General features: G+C 36.6%; 1 protein-coding gene across 1 annotated transcript in view; it reads left to right on the top strand.

Annotated features, from left to right (window-relative positions):
* LOC121413525 (probable asparagine--tRNA ligase, mitochondrial) overlaps nt 1–17906 on the top strand; it is a 31986-nt gene extending 14080 nt beyond the window's left edge. Inside the window, exons 2-12 of the mRNA XM_041606368.1 lie at nt 2196–2311; nt 2843–2963; nt 5732–5953; nt 6830–6924; nt 8914–9046; nt 10674–10778; nt 11761–11798; nt 12515–12581; nt 13342–13473; nt 15246–15373; nt 17555–17906. Of these exons, the coding sequence (XP_041462302.1) occupies nt 2196–2311; nt 2843–2963; nt 5732–5953; nt 6830–6924; nt 8914–9046; nt 10674–10778; nt 11761–11798; nt 12515–12581; nt 13342–13473; nt 15246–15373; nt 17555–17699 (1302 nt within the window). The 3' untranslated portion in view covers nt 17700–17906. The remainder of the gene's footprint in view (nt 1–2195; nt 2312–2842; nt 2964–5731; nt 5954–6829; nt 6925–8913; nt 9047–10673; nt 10779–11760; nt 11799–12514; nt 12582–13341; nt 13474–15245; nt 15374–17554) is intronic.
* Nucleotides 17907–19648: the final 1742 nt, after the last annotated feature.

The following is a 19648-nucleotide window of genomic DNA, read 5'->3' as shown; positions in this document are numbered from 1 at the left end:
CAGGAAAGTACATGTATGTGTCTACTACTACCTAGCCTAGAGTGAATTTACTTACAATTTGCAAATTCGCCTTTTATTCCGGAGAGAAAATGTTTTTTGGGGTGACTTTGTACCACGAAATGGGTCCGCTCTGATCTCGAAATTGAAAGCATTACGCAATTAACGCCTCTGATCGGAGCTAGCGAGCCGCAGCTAGCTCAGCGCGCTAGCTAGCCCAGGCTGCCCAGCAAGGATCGGCAGACGGCTATGGGACCTCGTCTATAAAGTAATCAAAATTGCAATAAATACCTGGATAATGATACAGTCAATTTTTCTTCTCATTTATCTCTATATCATTTCCTTCTGTTTTTGTATTTCATTCGATAATATGGCCGCTAAAACTCAATGTTCAGTTTCCCGTCGCCCGCCTGCGTTATGAAATTTGGCCCGCGTTTGAAAATCAAATTCTGAAAATAAACTATTTGGATATCTAGATTCAAAACTGATTTAAAACATTAATATAAGCTTTTCAGTAACACAATTACTTGTATATCTTGTAAATACCTGTAAATCTTTTCTTTCTTTCTTTTTTTGTGAATGGAATGACGCTGCATGCTCAACCATACCTCGAGGGATGTTCGTGCAGGCTCCACTCAACAACCGTAGAAGTGGTGGAGCCTGCACGAACATCGCTCGAGGTATGGTTGAGCTACCTCAATAAATCCCAAAGTCTAGTAACCTCGCGTTGGTGAGTTATTATACGGCCTAGTAACATCCAAAATAACTTATCTTATTTGCTAATTATAACTTAAAAATCATTTGTTTTATTTTTCCAGGGGATGAGGTAAATATCAGACAAAAAAATCATCAAAGCTCAATCTGTTACAAGGCCGACGGGAGGCTCACCCACGTACGCATTGGCGCTTGTGCTAGCTAGTCTGAGCTCTGTCTCTCTGCCAGAGCTCTGGGGGACAATTTGCTCTGTAAAGGCCTCAATGATGGTGATTTTCTGCTTCAGACAGAGTTTATATTTCGGGTATATTTTTCAAAACTGCCAATGAAGTTTGATGATTTCTTCATTGTCATGTATATTTAAGTTATTAATGAGTTCATTCTCACCAAATTTAGACTCCCCCATAGAGAAATACAATTTTCGTGGAGATCTGCGTTTTCAAAGAACTTCAGGAAAAGTAAGGGTATGTGGGCCTTTATTACATGGCCAAGTACTGGAATTAGATGGAGTAAAAATTAGATATTAAATTCATTTATATCAAGTTCAACTCACAGTCTCATCCACACAAACACACCCACACAAAAAAAACTTAAAAAATCATACAATATTAAACAACAAGTAATAATTAATTTAATAAGTGAACAGGTATTCCTCAAAATACAAAAACGTAGTATTTTAAAAGAGCTCCTGAAATATTACAAAAAAAATGAAAATGGAGCCCCCGAAAAAAATGATTGATTTTTCCCTGGCTTCAAGTTCCACAGAATAAAGTGCGTTAAAAGGTTACAAAAGGTCAAACTTTCATCTTCTGAAAAATAATAATGAAATCGGTTCCTCATTATGAGCTGGAAAAAATGGGACGGGAAACTCAACATCGAGTATCATTGGCCCATGCGGTTGCTTTTGACTGCGCTGCATGCACTGGCGTGCGCTGGCATTTGAAAGAGCAACTCGTATTTATCATGTTGAACTGTCTCAGACTCAGTCCTGTTCACTATTCACAAGACAAAAATACGCAAGCATTTTTTAAAAGGAAATATCTACGTCTCTAAAAGAATCTGCCACGTAAGAAGCACAAGATCTTAACTCAATTTTCACTGTGAATGTTTTTATTATGCGTCGTTTATTCTCCCTTTTTTTCGCATGACGGTCTGCGGGTTTGAGAATGAACTCGGCCCGGCCCGCACCCGCGATCGGAGGCATACCGGCAGGTTAACCCGTACCGCAACGGGTGCGGGTTACAACATTAGTGCAGAATACTTGATCACCACATAAAGCATAGCTGATCATTCATGAATGGAAGCGAAATGAGTATTGGATGTCATTGGGATATTACAACCTTCCCGTACACGTTTAATGATCACACATAAACAGGGGACTAACTGCTGAGGGAAAGCAGTGTCTCATTCATTTTTGTACCTAAAACTTTTTATCTGAGGTCATGACACAGCTGTTTCTTCTTTATTGTCTTTTATATTTGTAGGCATGGATCAGAGGGTTGCGACAGCACAAAGGAGTTACATTTTTAGATGTGAATGATGGTTCCTGTGCCCAGGATCTCCAGGTGGTGGTCAAACCGCAAACTGTCCAGAATGATAGGTAAGCGATGAGTGCTGGACGATATTTCAGTATTATCAGAATGTTGCAATATTGAAAAAAAAATTATACCGATAACGATATCGAAACGTGTTTTATGATTATGTTGATATATCGCGGTAACACAATGTGACTAAAAAATTGTTGATTATGAAAATTACAGAGCAACATTTGTGTTCAATAAATAGTGATTAAAATCACTGTTAATTGAAGGAGGGGGGGGTCAAATTGACCCCCCCTTTTGAGACCAAAATTGCGACGCCCGGGGATGCGGTTCTGAAATTACGCAACATTTTGTAAATGCATGTCAGACCCGAAATTGCTCAAAAAACGTGATTCGGTGTACAAAGTCAATGCAAATTGTGTTTTTCAACCAAAAATCATAGATATGTATGATTATTTTCAACTTAAATGTGTTAAATTATTTTTGTAAATAATAAAGCTGTATGGTATTGTTTACCTGTAAAAAAAAAGAATTACACTGCATAATTTGTAATGATTTGAACCTTACCCCTCTTATATATCCTTATACAGTGAATTTACATTTGGAAGTGGTGTAGAGGTCAAAGGTCAAATTGTGAAGAGTCAGTCCAAAGGTCAACCAATAGAACTGCTTGCATCTTCAATTCAAGTAACAGGTTCCTGTGATACAGAGGTAGGTTTCTTATAAAGCCCAGCGCACACTAAGCGATCCGATGCAACACAATTTTTTAATAATAATAAATCGGATTTTGCAAGAATAAGAAAGTTCCAAGAGGTATTCATTTGAAGTTTAGCATAATGTTAGGGATAATGAAATCGTAATTTTGCTTTGTGTCGACCTTGTGGTCATAGTAAAGTCCAAATAAGTATATAAGTTTCTATTCATGTTTCACTTACTAAAGAAAAAAAAAGAATAAGACAATGGAATCGATGTTTCATATTAACTTATTTCACAGCGCATAGACAGGTACTTCACTCTATTCTCATTTACAGATTTATGTTACATTTGGCTATCCATAGTTAAACCGCAATTTAGACCAGAGTTTGAATAAACCCGACTTCAGAATATGGACCCTGTGTCCATGTTCACCTTGTTTTTCAATGACCTAACATATCCTTGCCCATCGTCTCAGTTCTTATACTGCCTGGCAGATCATGCGTTCTTTTTGCCGGAATGTTTCACACTCTCGGATGATCCTGTTGCGTAGGTCGTCCACGTTCCTTGGCAGGGAGGTGTGCACTTTGCTCTTTAATAGGTAGCCCCAAGGAAAGAATCGCACTGGTTGAGGTCGGGTCTCCTGGATGCCGATTCTGCTTCATGGCCCAGTGCTAGGATTCTGTTGTTGGGGAGCTGCTGACATCTCTCCCTGACGATCAGTCTTCGATAAGGAGGGGCTCCATCTTGTGCCAAGCAGATTCTTTCGACGCTCCCATTATGGCGAACAAAGAGCTGATCAAAACCTGGAAACGATCTCTTCATATGATGATGATTGATGAAGATATGTTGAAGATTTCCATCAAAGAAAAATGGCCCTATCAATGATCCATTACCACAAAACCCTTCCCAGACGGAAACCTTCCACTGTAATTGGAGGGAGGTGGATGAAGAATTGGGTGCACATAGTATGTTGTGGTTGTTCACGATGCATGATGCTTTATCTGGGCATATATACTTCTAATAGTTGATGTCAGATGCACATCTTGTATGGAAACCATTGAATGTCCAATCTGATTATCTAATAGTATGAATTAGTCAGTCTAACTCTGAACATTTCTTTTGGATGATACTTGTTTATTTTTGCATGGAGACTTCCTCTAGAACAAGGCGATGTTATTCACTGGTCACACCGATCTGGGTCTCCCATAGCGTCCCTTGTTGAGGTTTAGGCATGTGCCTCATGTTGGTACTTCGTAATTTTCTTCCATATGGTAGACCTTGATGGTACATTTCTATGTAGCAAATGATCTTGGAAAGCCTGAGCAACTTGCAGGCTTGTGCGTTCCATATGATGACCAGGATTACTTGATGCCATGTTGTAGGCTGCATGGTCAGGCAAGCAAATGAAAACCTCATGATTAAGTCCTTAGTCACTCTCATTCAAAAATTTGATGTAATTACTCTTACAAAGAGCATAAAAGTAAGATGATGAACCATCTCTTTCTCAAGAAAGATTTTAGCATTCTCCAGAATCTGGACCGCAAATTATATGCAAATCAGAAGGACACTAAAACTTTATATTCTTCTTCATGTTAGGCCCGTTTCGAAAGTCCATTTTTGATGCACGTGTACACGGCGTGTTTTTCGGTCGTGTACACGTGTACACGTTGTAAACACTGTGAGAGCAAGTTCTGTTTTCATGTCGACACGGACCCGCATCAATATGTCATAAAAAGGGGTCTATATAGCCTAAGTCACGGTTTTAAAGCTTACCTGAGAAGTTTGAAGTATCAATCCACAAAAATTGGTGCAAATTAAAAGTTTACTCGGATTAGCAGCGCATTAAATTAATAAAGAATGCAAAAGAAAATCAGTGCAGGGCCCTAGCTATCGCCGACGCTCGGTGGATGCGCATTTTGTATACTGTACCGTACATGCATGCACAGATCGCTGCAGAATAAGTGTAACTGAAGTTATCGATTAATTTTCATTATTATGTTGCCAATTTGAAGAGCGTTTGTTTGTAGGCTTGTGTGCGAGCGTATAACACGTAAGTTGTAGCGATGATCGCTATCGCAATTGGTGATTCTCAAATTGACACTGAGTGTGATTGAGCAACGCTTTCGAGCTTTTGAGACCGGAGCAGACCCTTTTCGTGCCGATTTCGTGGTACAAAAACGTGAGTCTCCAGAAAGAATGTGGATTAAATTGGCGATTTTGGAAGTGAACTCACTCTGGATTAATTGAAATATGTTGACATATTAGTAATTAAAACATGTGCAGTGTCTGAGAACTAAGATTTAATGTGAGGCTGTGAGCTTGTTTATGCAGATGCTACCGTGTACACGGTGATGGAATTTAGTACACGTGCACTGACTTGACCGTGCGTGTACACGTGTACCCGAAACGGGCCTACTGCATGTAGTTCATCGATGCATGAATATTTCATATTGTATCATGTGTCAAAAGAAAGAAGGAATTGTCAAACTTTATTTTGCTGCCAATTTTACATAGAAAGATCTGGGGAGTGTTTCATGAAATGACTTGTTGGATGTTTTATTCGACAAGTTCTGTTTTATCTGACAGTTAACATAGAAACTGCTTCTAAGCCAATCAACGTCATGGAGACTTGTTAGATCTGACAACTTGTCCGGCAGAAATGTTGATGAAGCACTCCCCTGCATTCGGCAGAATAACCAGCAACATCAACCAAAAGTTTCAGTGAATCAACTCTAACCAAGATTATATCATGACTCCCCAATGCCTTCATCTCTCCTTTCCAGGCATATCCCTTCAAGGCGAAAGTAAGGCATCCCTTGGAGTATACGAGACAGTACCCTCATCTGAGGTCAAGGACACCCGTCAACGGTGCCCTCACAAGGGTACGGAGTGCTGCGACGCTTGCCGTTCACAATTTCTTCCAAGACGAGGGATTCATCAATGTCCATACTCCGGTGCTGAGCTCGAGTGACTGCGAAGGAGGAGGGAATCTATTCCGAGTCCAGGTGGGTTCCGAGAGCCAATTCTCTCAAGGCCATTTCAGCTCTCAAATCAGATTTGCTTATGTTGGCTAGTACTTGCGTAGAGCCAACTGTCACGATTCTGCCACATTTGAAATGGTGGGCTTAATCGTAGTGATCGTATCTGATCAGTCATTGCAGTTGTATTGATTGTCAAAAAAAATTTAAATGTTCGAAATTACGATCAGTTATGAAAGGCCAATGGTGCCATTTGTAATGGATCACACGAAAGTGGGAAGGAGGTATCAACTAGGAGGGCCCCTCTCCTGATCCAAACTGTTGTTTTAAGCTCAATATTTAATAGGGCTTTATTTTTGCAAATTTTGTGACTAAAACTTTATACTTCCTGAGAAACAGAAAAGGAATGGGAACTCAACAGAGTTGTGAAATGTATTTACAATGTATGTATATACTAAGCTTCCAATTTAGAAACAAACTCATATATGTGCATGTGTTCATACATGTACAATATTATGTTCGTGTGTTCGTGAGGCACTGGGAGATTCATTGGGGTTATGTAACGAGTCTGATACACAAGAATATATGTAATGTCTCCACCATTTTTTCATGTGTGATCTGGATGCTGTGAACACAGCGCATCCACATGCAATGGACATTATTGTATGAGACATGCACTGACTGTAGCAGCTGGAGTCAAGCAAGCTGGGCAAACTTGCTGTTTTTATATAAAAAAGTACTTGTGAAAGTAAAAATGCACACTCCACTTCCAAATGAATGAGTTGGTGGGACCTAGGAGGTTTATTTGATTTTAGATTCTGAAGGTAAAAAGAAAGTATTACTATTTTTAAGGGTTTACAGGTATTGTCATGCAAATTGTTTTTTTCTTCTTGCCTTATCAAGCCTTCAGATGATGCAAAGGAAGATAGTGATGATTTCTTTGGAACTCCTGTATACCTTCAAGTGTCTGGACAACTTCAGCTGGAAACAGTAGCATGGTATGGTTCACTTAAATTCAAACTTGTGCATTATTTGTTTTATAAATAAAACCCTTTCAGACTGAATGATAGAATGTTACTTGAGTTGACCCAGGTGAGGTGAATGGGTACATGTACCTATAGCTGGATTAATCTCATGAATGGTTCCAGGGATGAGCAATCAAGTAAACACAAAAATGATCAATAGACAAATGATCATAGGGAATATATACTTATATGGATTTGCATATGCACAGTATATATGTTGATTTTGTTCTGCATACACACATGTATTTCTTCCTTGTTTGATACTTTTTCATTGTTTGTATTTATTATATGTATGTAGGGGAAGGCGGGGTAAGTTGAGCATAGGGGCAAGTTGAGCCACCAGCCCCAGGTCAATAATGAATGAGTCAGACATTGTTGTGGTGTCATGTATTGATGACCCATAGCATAACCCCTAACCCCACCATATTGTTTTCAACTTTGAAACAAAAAGTAGTTTTTTAGAGGGAAAAATATGAATTTCAGCCAAAAAAGTAAAAAAGAGTGTGAAATAGATAAGTGCTTTATAAACACACATGTCTTTAAATATAATAAAGACATGATAACAACATTATTAGTCCAGGTATGGATCTTCATTCTTGTCATAGTCTTTTATATGATGGATGCAAAATAAATGTGTGGATACAAAATTATCGCACTAAGTTCAGACTGGGGTAAGTTGAGCCAAACAGCATGGGGCAAGTTGAGCCATGGTAATTCCTATGGTAATGTTTCTTAAAAAACAAACAAACCTTAAAAATCAATTGAAATGCTGGCTGAAAGGAGCAAATTTGCATGACTGCTCTTTTCCTTTTAAAGGATGTAAGTATTTACAGAGAATTAGCAAGTGAAAAGACTTTAAACAAAAAATTGACATGTTGGTTCTCCCCTCATACATTTTGTACATAGTTTTTGTGGCTCAACTTACCCCAGAAGGTGGCTCAAACTTACCCCATATATGGGGCAAGTTGAGCCATTTGACATCGTTTTTTTCAAAGGTCACGATGGCTTTCAGTGTGGGGATAGAAAGTTATATATAGGTGGAAAATATTTCAGAAGAATTAAATTTCAAGGCAAGGTACTTATTTCGACAAGATTATTAATCATATCAATTCTAACATGCAAAAAGCAAAAACTGTCACAACTTACCCCGCCTTCCCCTACATGTATTTGTTACTTGTATGCAGGGCCCCAAGAAAAACAGTGCTTAGTCCACTGAGGGGTTACCCTGGGTAAACAAATCAAACAAATAGATAAATAATTGAATATATAAACAAACAAATGAATGAATAAATAAATAAATAAAATGCAATATGGACTGGAATTCTCCTCTTTCATCTGATATTACTTAGATTGTTTTTCATTCACGCATTAGTGAGCAAAAACAATTTGAAGAGGGGATACAAAAAAGGTACTTGGCGGGCTGTATCTGGGTTTCAAAAAGAAAACCACATTTTCAGAAAGTTCAATATCTGCTCTTTAATTTGATACCTCAATTACAGAAAATGGTCGTAAAATAAAGTCCAGCTTTAAATGCAGATGAATTCCTTGCTAAATGACATCAATGACATCGTAGGTTCCAACCCCTATTGTATATCTCTGTGAGGTGGTGTGGTTTAGGTTCTGACTTTAGTTTTTCTTTCAGAGGTACGTACCAGGTTCAAATCTGAGCCATGGCCCGTATGCCCTTCAACGAGAAATTTATTTATTGAACTGCACTCAACCAAGGTTAATTTCATCTTTCTTTTTCTTTGAAATTCAAAAGGGCATAAAATTTGCTCAGATGCTTAACTCTGGCCAAAATGCAGTATTTAATATTAAGGGCTCTTAGACACTCCTGATAAAGCAAATGAAGAAGTCTCGTCTGTATCATTATCATTTGACTTTCGTGAAATGTGATGATATTCAGGTGCGTTTTGCATCAAGAGGTTTCTCATTTTCGTTTTGTATTTCTTTTCCATTTAGTTCTCATACGAAGGCCTACACGTTTGGTCCAACATTCCGGGCAGAGAACTCGAGGACAAGACGTCACTTAGCAGAATTCTATATGGTTGAAGGAGAGCTTGCTTTTACTAAATCATTACAAGATATCACCAAGGTAATTATCTTTTTTTTCCTCAATTCTTGAGGTTTGTATCCTTGTCTACTTGCTAATTTGGTCTAATTCTCAGATTGTCTAACACAATTAATAATAAAAGCTGGATATATAAAGCACTTTTAGCCTGAGGATGCGAAGCACTACTATTATTACCTCAGCTTAAGCTTGCGCTGCCTATATAAGTTCTCAAGCGTTCAGAAAATTTCTTCCTTCCGGATACCCATTTACCTCACCTTGGTTGAATGCAGCTTAATGTGGGTAAATTTCTTGCTGAAGGGAAATGAGCCGTGGCTGGGAATGGAACCTTCGTCCCACATATTGAGAGACGAGAGTCATAACCACTAGGCGAAGATGCCCCCACAATGAATTATGAGTAAACTACTTGGTCTCTTCATCAATTTTGTCTAATTACCATTTTGTCCCATAAACACTTGGTCTAATATGAACCCTAAGATTTCCATTTTGGTTACTCATTATTTTGCACTTTGTCAATTTAAAATTGGGTTCATAAACAGTTCATTGTATGATATAGATTAAGTATTAGGCAAAACAGATAGGGAAAATGGCTATACATGGAGCTGCATTGGAACTTAGACAAAGTGGTATATTGGGCTAAATGGCAATTAGAAAAAAAAGTTAGTAGACAAATTGATTGTGGACAAACTAGTATTAGACCATGTGGGAAGAGATTGAATGGAAAGTAGACAAAGTGGGGGTGTTTTTGACTTCATGAGAGTATTTCATGTAGCAAAGAGTGATTGAATTTCACCATTTCATATGCTCTGAGCCAATCAGATGCAAGGATTTCAGTGGCTTATAGAAGTTGTCAGTGAAAATGCGGTTCCAAAATTACGTAAAAACGTGATTTCGTGTACAAAGTCAATGCAAATTGTACATGTGTTTTCAATAAAAAATCATAAATGTATGATTACTTTTGGCTGGTCTACATGTAAATGGATTTATTTCATGAATTGAATTGAATGCTGTTCATGATCTCAAAAGAGTTCCCGACAAAGTTCAGTAAAAAACAATGAAAAACGAAAGGTCCAAAAAGCAAAGAAATACATAACAAATTGCCACAAAAAATGTATTACATAAGAAATTGATCTGATATCGCAGAACTCCCCCCCCCTCCCGACCCTATGATCTCCCAAAATACCCGTACTAGATTTGGTTAAAACAAGGTCACAAGCTTAAAAATTGAAAAGAGATGTTACATGTAAAAACAATTTCTCATAATCTTAAGAAAATTGTCAGCTTTTCAAAGGATTTGTAGCTTTGATTTCCTGTTGAGTTGCCGCCAGCAACTGGAAGGTTCCATGACATTTGCTCCGATTGAAAAATCTGCAAAATTGAACAAACCCTACAGAATCATTACCTTGTTCTGAACCAAAAAGTCTATGATAATCTCAACACTAACCCTATTCCCTCTTGGATATTAAGACCGTAGCAAATGTCGCAGGAGCTAATGTTGTATCACCAACTTGAAAGCTTGTATCCATCTTGAGCTTGTGGGTTATTTTTTTTGTGGCCCATGTCAGTCCATGAAAATCTACTTATTCTCACAACCTGTTTTACTCTCAATAGGCCCCATTGCTTCATTATCTTATGAACATTGATGTTTCAGGTCATGGAAGACTTTGTGAAATCAGTTGCAAATACCGTCTACACAAAGAGCTCAGAGGATGTCCAATTTATTGGGGACAGAATCAACGAAGGAACAAAACATGCGGTGAGTTGGATTTTGATTCAGTGAAAGACAGAATTTCCACTTAGAAGGAAACTTCCACAATTCCAGGAAATCTGGATCATTTTCAGGTTATTTTCGTGAAATGAAAAAATTCCAGGAAATTCCTGGAAATCAGAAAATTGCAATTAAATATAGCAACTTTCAATATTAATGTTATATTTAAAGAATTGTTTGCCTTATACATGTACGTAGCTCAAAATTTTCTGTTCGCGCTCGCCAGGCCGCTCGCATTTTGTAAAGTGCATTCAACAAAAAAGGTTGAATTCTTTGATTTTGGTTGCTTGGACCAAGTTTAGGTGCGCTTTGTTAATGCCTGATTTTCATTAAAAATCAAATTTGAAAATTCCAGGAAATGTCTATGAATTTCAGGAAGTTCATGAGTCAGTTTGGGTAAATTTTGTTTTCGATCTGTGGAAACACTAGTGAAATGTCATTCCAATCACAGTGTACAGGGACCATATGGGGTCCTGTTTCGTAAGGACTCGTTTTAATAACAAATGCACAGTTTCTATAAAAAGTTTACTATCAGCCAATCAGATTGATGAATTTCAGTAGCTTTTAACTTTTTATTGTAAATTCGTTATGATAAGTTCAATGAAACGGACCCCAGTTCTGGTATGCAATGGCTAGATATTGAGATCATGTATGAAATCATCTGGAATTTCCTTCTAATTTTTTAGGTCAATATCAATGTATTTATGATGAAGCCTACATAGCTGGGAGGGGGCAAGTTAGCCTTTCCCCCATCAATATTTCATGCTAAACTCTGTAACATGAAAAGAATGCCCCATAACATGTGACATTGTCTTTTGAATTCCTGCTTTTAGTGGGGAATAGGAAATTTACAAAGAATTACAAGATGACTGGAATACCAGTATGTTATTATTATTATTTTTCATAATTATTGTTATTGTTTAAGATTCCCAGTAGGGCTATTATTCTCCTTTTCATTTTTTTAATACAGGAAGAAGTACAAACTGCATTGCAGAAACCATTTACAACGTAAGTATGAAGCAGTTTAGATTGAATTGAATTTATTTGTTCCACTTTTCATCACACAATATATACAGTGGTGCTCAAAAGTTAGAGAACCACTCAAGAAAATGAGCGTATAAAATTTTGGAATTCTTCCAAGTTTTAGATATTTAATTGTGAAGTCAGGTGATGAGATACTACTTTCAATAAAGTGTGTTTCTCTGGGCTTGGCAAACATGGTAGTGTTGTTGTCTTCATTCAACTCACAGGGGTCACTATCTTTTGAGCACAACTGTACACTTGGTGAGAGATTATTTGATTAAAATATAGTTATACTCGTTTTGGTGGACACTGAGAAGCATAGTGACAAATTTTCATTTTTTTAAATTTCTTCTATAGAGAGAACTAGGAAACCTATGGTATTTAGCTACCTGACTTAACAAATAAATGTGTATATTACTTCAAGTTTTGGTCAACATAATTGCCATAATATGACTTCTGGGACCAAATGTAAATAAATATCCCAATGCTGCTTGGACATCTTGCCGGTGTTACAGAGGTAAACACTATTTTGCTTGATAAATTCATTAAACATTAAAATTTTGAAATTTCCAGTACATGTATTGCCTTTTTAATAATCGATTTGTAAAGCCTACAAACAATGAATATATATGATTAGTATTGAGTGATGCTGAAATGCCACAATTTTGGCCCATTTTTGCTTTTATGCTCTTTTTGTACAGACTCTCGTATACAGAAGCCATCTCAATATTGGACAGACATAAAGATCAATTTGAATTCACACCATCAGTAAGTCGATTGGCATTTCATCCATCTCTGGGAAGCCCACCCAACCAAAAAAAATTATATGAAATGAGAGAGAAATCAAGCAAGTTTAATGCTGAAAATTTCATTAAAATCTGATGTAAAATATACGAAAGCTATGACATTTTAAAGTTTCGCTATTTCACGTATCTACAAAGTGACTGAACTGATGACGTCACCCACTCACTAGTGTATTTTGTTTCTTTTAATTGAATATTTTAGTTTTCTACTCGTTATAAAGTAAAATATAGCTTGAATCATTGTCTGAAAATCTAATTTGTTGGAATCTGATTTTTATGCCTCCGCCCACTGTACTGCAGGTTGGCCCAGAGGCATTGGCCCGAATTCACAAAGGTAGTTTTGAAAAAACATTGGTTGAACCCATGATTTATGTAGATTTCCTGTATAAATTATGCTTAATCTACTGCGTTTGTCACAATGTGCCAAATTGACGCCTGTTTCCATGGCATGCTGAAATGGCAGAAACATTAATCTCTACTTTATTTTCATCATCATATCTGTGTATCAAATATCTTTGAAAATTTAACAGGTCTGTGCTATTATCTATCTCAGATTTTAGAAGGCTAGAGACATTAATCTATTTTCATCATTGTATTCTTGTTTCCTTGTATCAAACTCCTCGAAAATTCAACAGGTTTGCGCAATCATTTATCTCAGAGTTTAGAAGGGCAGAGGCATTAATCAGTTTTTCTTTCATTTATGCTTTTTGCTTTATTCTTCACAGTGGGGCATTGACCTGCAGTCTGAACACGAGGCCTTCTTGGTTTGTCACTGTGGGAACATCCCTGTCTTTGTAGTAGACTACCCCAAGGATATCAAACCTTTCTATGCAAGGATGAATAGTGATAACAAAACAGTTGAGTAGCTGGTTTGACATATTTCAAGAACACATAACTAAAATCGAATGATTTAAATTCATTTTTAAAAAAGACAAATTTAAAGTTCTATCTAGTCCACCCCAACAAAAAGTTTGGCTGAATATTCATTAAAAAATTTGATGGAATAAATTAAAAACAAAAACAGCGGTATGCTCATCCTGGTCAGTATGCAAATGAGGGAACTAATGACAATGCTCATTTCATCAGTTTCTTATGTATTATGCAAAATATGAAATATCTCAATTTTCTCCACATTATTATGTGAAACAATACTAGTAATTGACTTTTCCTTGAATGTGTGGAATTGTCATTATCTATTGTGATTTGATGAAAAGTCTATCTCTTGTCAAATCCGCAAAAAATTAATAATGTATAATTTAACCCTTATCAAACTAGGGGGGGGGGTCGATTTGACTCCTCTACAAATTTTGCCACTACGCCGCCTTGCAATTTTTTACTTCCAAGTCTTGCGCATCTTTTAAGACTAAATTTGCAATGCCCGGGTACACGGTTCCGAAATATCACAATATTTTGTAAATGCATGACGTTCCCAAAATTGTTCAAAAACGTGATTACATTTACAAAATCAATGCAAATTGTGTTTTTCAACCAAAAATCATAAATGAATGATTATTTTTACTTTTGTTGGTTTAGATAGATTTATGTTATGTTATTTATGATCACAAAAGTTTCCTGATAATGTAAAGTTCATTGAAAGAGCAATAAAAAAAAAAACGTTTGAAAAAAATAAAGAAATACATATCAAAAAGAATTAAAAAACAATGAGATACATAGGAAATTAATTATATTTCGCCAATTTTTTTTTTTTGGTTAAAAATGTAAAAATATATATATGTTCACCAAAAATTGAGTTAAAGGCAAAAACATGCAAAAAACCCCCAAAATTAGGGCAAATTTCATGTGCTTATTAATGTAAGCAATTAATTTTTTGAAAATTATACTATAGTTTTTACTGTAGTTTACATCTGGCTCTATGCACCTGCAAATTTTTGCGGTGATCGCACAATTAACGGCTGAGATTGGCGGGGGGTTAAATTGAACCCCCCCCCCCCCCGTATATTATGTTGGTCTGAAATAGCCCAGTTAAGATAGGGTTTAAAATGAAATATCAAAGAAAAGTGAATGGGCACTATCATTCATTCACCAATTTGCATTTCACTGTTTTGTGCAAAATAAGTGAAATTATAAAATATAATTTGCTTTATTTGCATCCAATTTTGATAAAATTTCCCTGATGGGTGTTTCATAAAGCTGCTCGTAAGTTAAAGGACAAGTCCACCCCAACAAAAAGTTGATTTAAATAAAAAGAGAAAAATCCAACAAGCATAATACTGAAAATTTCATCAAAATCGGATGTAAAATAAGAAGTTATTGAACTTTTTGAATTTTGCTTAATTTCACAAAACAGTAACATGCACGTCCCGGTCGGTATGCAAATGATAGCACCCCCTTTGCAACAATGGCTGATAACAGCGCTGTCATGACAATTCACACTCCATAACAGTCTGATTCTTGATCTGCACCTGCAATGCCTGGTATTCTAACCGTAACCAGGCCTGTCTTTTGGGGCTTCTTTGGGGTTGGGGAGGAATTATTCACCCCCTCCCCCTTGAGATCTCGGCGGCTGATTGCACTAGCAATGCAAATTGGTAGTATGTGATCTAAATGATAAGATTTTGTTTTATATGAATCTATCTTTAACTTGATAATGGTTTATATTTTACCCTAGGCAGCGGCTGTTGATCTGTTGGTACCGAGAGTAGGAGAGTTGATTGGTGGTAGCTTGAGGGAGGAACGTCACAATGTGCTCCAGCAGAGAATACAACACCTGGGACTACAGGATGCGGATTACCAATGGTATGAAGAGCAATACCCCAGTTTCAGAAGTTAAGATTGAAGCTAAGATGCAGTGGTTATAGAGTTTACACTTTGGATATGTAATTACTTTGTCACCTTGCTCCCGTAACACAATGGTTAGCAATCAATCGTACGCTTGATTTTCACCATTCATTGTACATTGTAGTCAGTGGAATCAATCGTAGAAAAATGCTGTACGTACGATCATTGCTAAGCTTTGTGTTATGGGCCCCTGGAATAGAAATTCAAAATTCAAACACTTGTGACATTTATTTGAGCAAAAGTTTGTTCAGAAATGGTTTAATCAGCTTAAAATGAATTATGCAGATGACAATTGTGATAAAAATCAAGCACATTATGTATAAAGAGCCTAAGGGCTATTTCACAAATTCGTAAAGGCTCTTCTTGGTAAACTGCCAATATTCCTAAGCAATATTCCATTTGGTTCTACAACCAGTTTATCTACTGCCCCCTTTTGTCTCCTAGTGCATCTACCATGAAGTCTAGTCCACATTTAGGCTACTCTACCTCTTTTATCCATAACCCACTTGGTCTAAAAAACACTCAGTCTGTATAAGATAAACTGTTATGAACCAAATTTTCATTAGACAAAGTACAAAAAAGCAGGTAAATGGAGTATTACGGAGTAAACGGATATTAGACTAGAGGACAGTTAGACCAAGTGATAGTTTAATCAAGTGGCAATTAGACCAACTTGTTGGTAGATTGATTGGATTTAGCATATGTAGTGTTAGACTCTCTTAGATGTAGACCAATTGTTTGCAGACCAAGTAGGTATAAAGCTATCCCCAAACCTTTACTGCCACAATACCACTAAAGCCTGCCTCGCACTACACTATCCAAAACTAAGCAGAGCACTTTTCATTAAATCTGAATATTCCAAGAAGTAAACTTATTCTACTTTCAGTTTGGCACAATGCTTTTTAGAATAATAAAATAAAAATTCTGCTTTGCAAGCCTTGTGGTCAGAATTAAGTCCACATTTTCTTTTAGTGGCAGCAAATTTGGAATTGACTTTGTTTTAATTCTTAGAGGGAAGCTACACTGGAATTTTGATTTTGGTATTAATAGATTATTTAGAACTTTGATCGTAAAGATTTTATATGCTGGTGGCAAGGAATTCAGGGGTGAATTTGTTTTAATTCTTACAGGGAGCCTTGAACTGTACTGGAATTTTGATTTCAGTATTCATAAATTATTCTGGAGTGGTATTCTGAGATCCATTTTATCTCAGATAAAATAAAATATTTTATCTCTGTTAAAATCAGTGAGATAAGATACCCTTAAAATCTCTCCAAATTGGTATTCTGAGAGCAATTTTATCTTCATTTTATCTCTGTAAGACACACCTATTTTTTAATCAATGTCCAATTAGAAACATGCTTTTATAGCTATTTCATTGCACTCAACCAATGGAAATCAATTCTGCCAGGAGGTGTGGCAAAGGAGTGAGATTGCGCCAATTTATTGACTTCAAATACGCTCGCACTATATGCTTGCGCGTCTTTACAGAGATTTCTTTTTAACAAAAATGACAATACTCTCATCTTTTTTCAAAGTCTATATCCCATCTTTTCAAGCATCATTTCAAAGACAATTAGTCAAGAAAAGTCTTATGAAATACTTCCTGATTGTACAGGAATAATGTTAAGATGTTGTTCTCAATAAATATATAATTTTTCTTCATTTTCATGCCAATGTTTGGAGTTAATTCACCTAGAAATATTGATGAAATCAACATTGCGGAGATAAAATAGCCCCTACCCTCTTTTAAGTTTATTTTATTTTTTCTTCAAAGTAACATGTGCACAAGCACATTATCCACGTTGCAACATCCAGATACATGATGGGCCTGTCTACGCAGGCACTGTTCTCATGCGTATCATCATAGATACGCAATATGAAATTTATACGTAAATAAAAATTTTAATTTTATCTGAGAGATAAACTGTAATGTCAGAATATCAATTTCATTTTAAGATGTAAAAATAAAATTTTTTAAAGATAAAATGACCTCAGAATACCGCCCAAGAACTTTGATCGTAAAGATTTTATGGGTTGGAATTTTCATATCGAGTGCTATTGCAATTTTATTGATCGCAATGGAATGTGCAGTTTACGCCTGGCTTAACAAATAAATACCTGCTTTTGCTTCTCCAGGTATCTGGATTTAAGACGCTTTGGAACAGTTCCCCACGGTGGCTTTGGACTTGGGTTTGAGCGCCTGCTACAGTATTTGCTCGGTGTGGACCATATACGAGATGTCATTCCCTTCCCACGATTCCCTGGCTCCTGCCCTCTCTGATGGTAGCTCTGCGCAGCTGTCAAACTTCATTATGGGGACGTCTTCCGATTGTGGTGTAGTGGTGCTGATTTTACCAGACTCCTAAGAAAGGATGATGAATGTCTGCTAGCAACCAGAGAACAGATGACTTTGCATCCTTGCAGAGGGACATGGACAATGAGGATCAAGGAAGCCAGGAAAGGGGGGGGGGGTGTTTCACAAAGATTTAAGTGTGACTTATGGAGTATTGCAAGAAACCTGCAATTAATTGCAAGATAATTTTAGGACCACAGATCAATGGAAAGTCACCCATGAAAAATTGCAATGATTGCAAATATTTCCCTGCAACACCCCCCTAAGAGTCTCACTTAAATTTCAGTTACGCCCTTTACATGCACTACCCTGTGCATGTTAGCGTTTAAGCATGACTCCAAGTCATTCTTATCTCTTTGTGAATCACCCATCAGGACCTAAGACCTCGCATCAAACATAGGTTTCTGGGTTATGAAGATCACTGCCCTACACAACTTTAACATAGAAAGATATTCATTAACAAATCTGACTCGAAATGGTGGAAAAACAATGATTTTGGGGAATTTTATGTGACAGCCTCCAAATGCAGCCTTTTTCATAAGAATTCCTGAAATCGTGTGTAAAGTGAATGGGTGCGCAGGCATGTGGCACCATTGTTTTGTTCAATCTGAAAGTGACTGGCCGATATCTTTTCCAAGAAAATCATATATTTCTCTCAAATTTTTATGAGATTTTTGGCACACATACTCTTGAGAATGCAAGGAACATTATCAACTAAATTTTCTTGAAATTAAAGAAAAATCATGAGTAATGTTAATCTAAATTGTTAAGTGTGCAGACATGCCCCCCCCCCCTTTTTATACAAAAGTGAATGTAGTCCAACTACTTCAGACTCTGCGTTATGCATTTTGTGGAAATTCAAAGGTCTTTGCCTGCAGACTACCAAAGGCTTTTGAAGAAGTTAGTGCAATATTATACAGATAATGCCCGGCTCAGAGTGCATTGGGTCAGCATGCAATAACTCATTGTCTGGATACCATACATTTGTGTCAATGAGTCATTGATATCATTGCCCCCTTTGTTTGCCTCAGAATATCACAGTTTTAAGGGTAAATGAAAAGGAGAGAAAACAAAAAATTGATTTCAAAGTCGGAAAGTCAACAGTCCTCTGATAATGAATTGCTTAATGCAGGCAAAACTTTCTGTTTAACATGGGAGATTTCTGTCATGTTAATCAAATTGAATCCGTCATGAGTCATATATTTGTTTCATCCAATATGGGACTTGATGCGCATTTGCTACTCATGAACCCATTTGATATGTTTTATGTTGACTTTTGTGTAGTTTCAAGGAGCAGGTCCAAGCTATTAACTCTGTGCCTACAGTTAACTGTGTCTGAATTATCAATTGTTTTATTAGTAGATGCAAACTATTAGGCATGGGTCCTAGGAGTCAAAAAGATAACTTGAGCATTAGTTTAGAAATGATTTGCAAGTATTGTGATGATCATTTAGATATTAGGCTGAGTATTTGTGGAGTAAAAGATCGTCTTTAGTTTTGGAAAAGGGTGAAACATGTAAAATATACTTGATCATCTTACATTTTAATCTTCAAACTTTGTAGTAGCACCTTGATCTTTTTTTCAACCCCCGATTCTCTGTGAAAATCTAAATACCGGTATTTAAATCAAACATGATATCTAGTGCCCTCTATCATTGATATAGTGTGTTCCTTTAATAGGGCTCTTTAACCATTTCATCTTTCAAATTTATTGATTTAATATCAAGGAGCTACAGTCAAAGATTATATCCTAAAATTTTCAGCCCAGTCCATGCTTTGGATTAGGTTAACAAAAACGTAAACATCTTAAATATTTTATTTTGACCGGGCAGGTGGGCACCCGATCAAAATACATTGTCATGTAAAATCCCAAAATT

Source organism: Lytechinus variegatus, chromosome 1, assembly GCF_018143015.1.
Source record: "Lytechinus variegatus isolate NC3 chromosome 1, Lvar_3.0, whole genome shotgun sequence".
Taxonomy (NCBI): Eukaryota; Metazoa; Echinodermata; class Echinoidea; order Temnopleuroida; family Toxopneustidae; genus Lytechinus; species Lytechinus variegatus.
The sequence above is the reverse complement of the archived record's forward strand: the minus strand, read 5'-3'. Positions and strand labels throughout refer to the sequence as shown.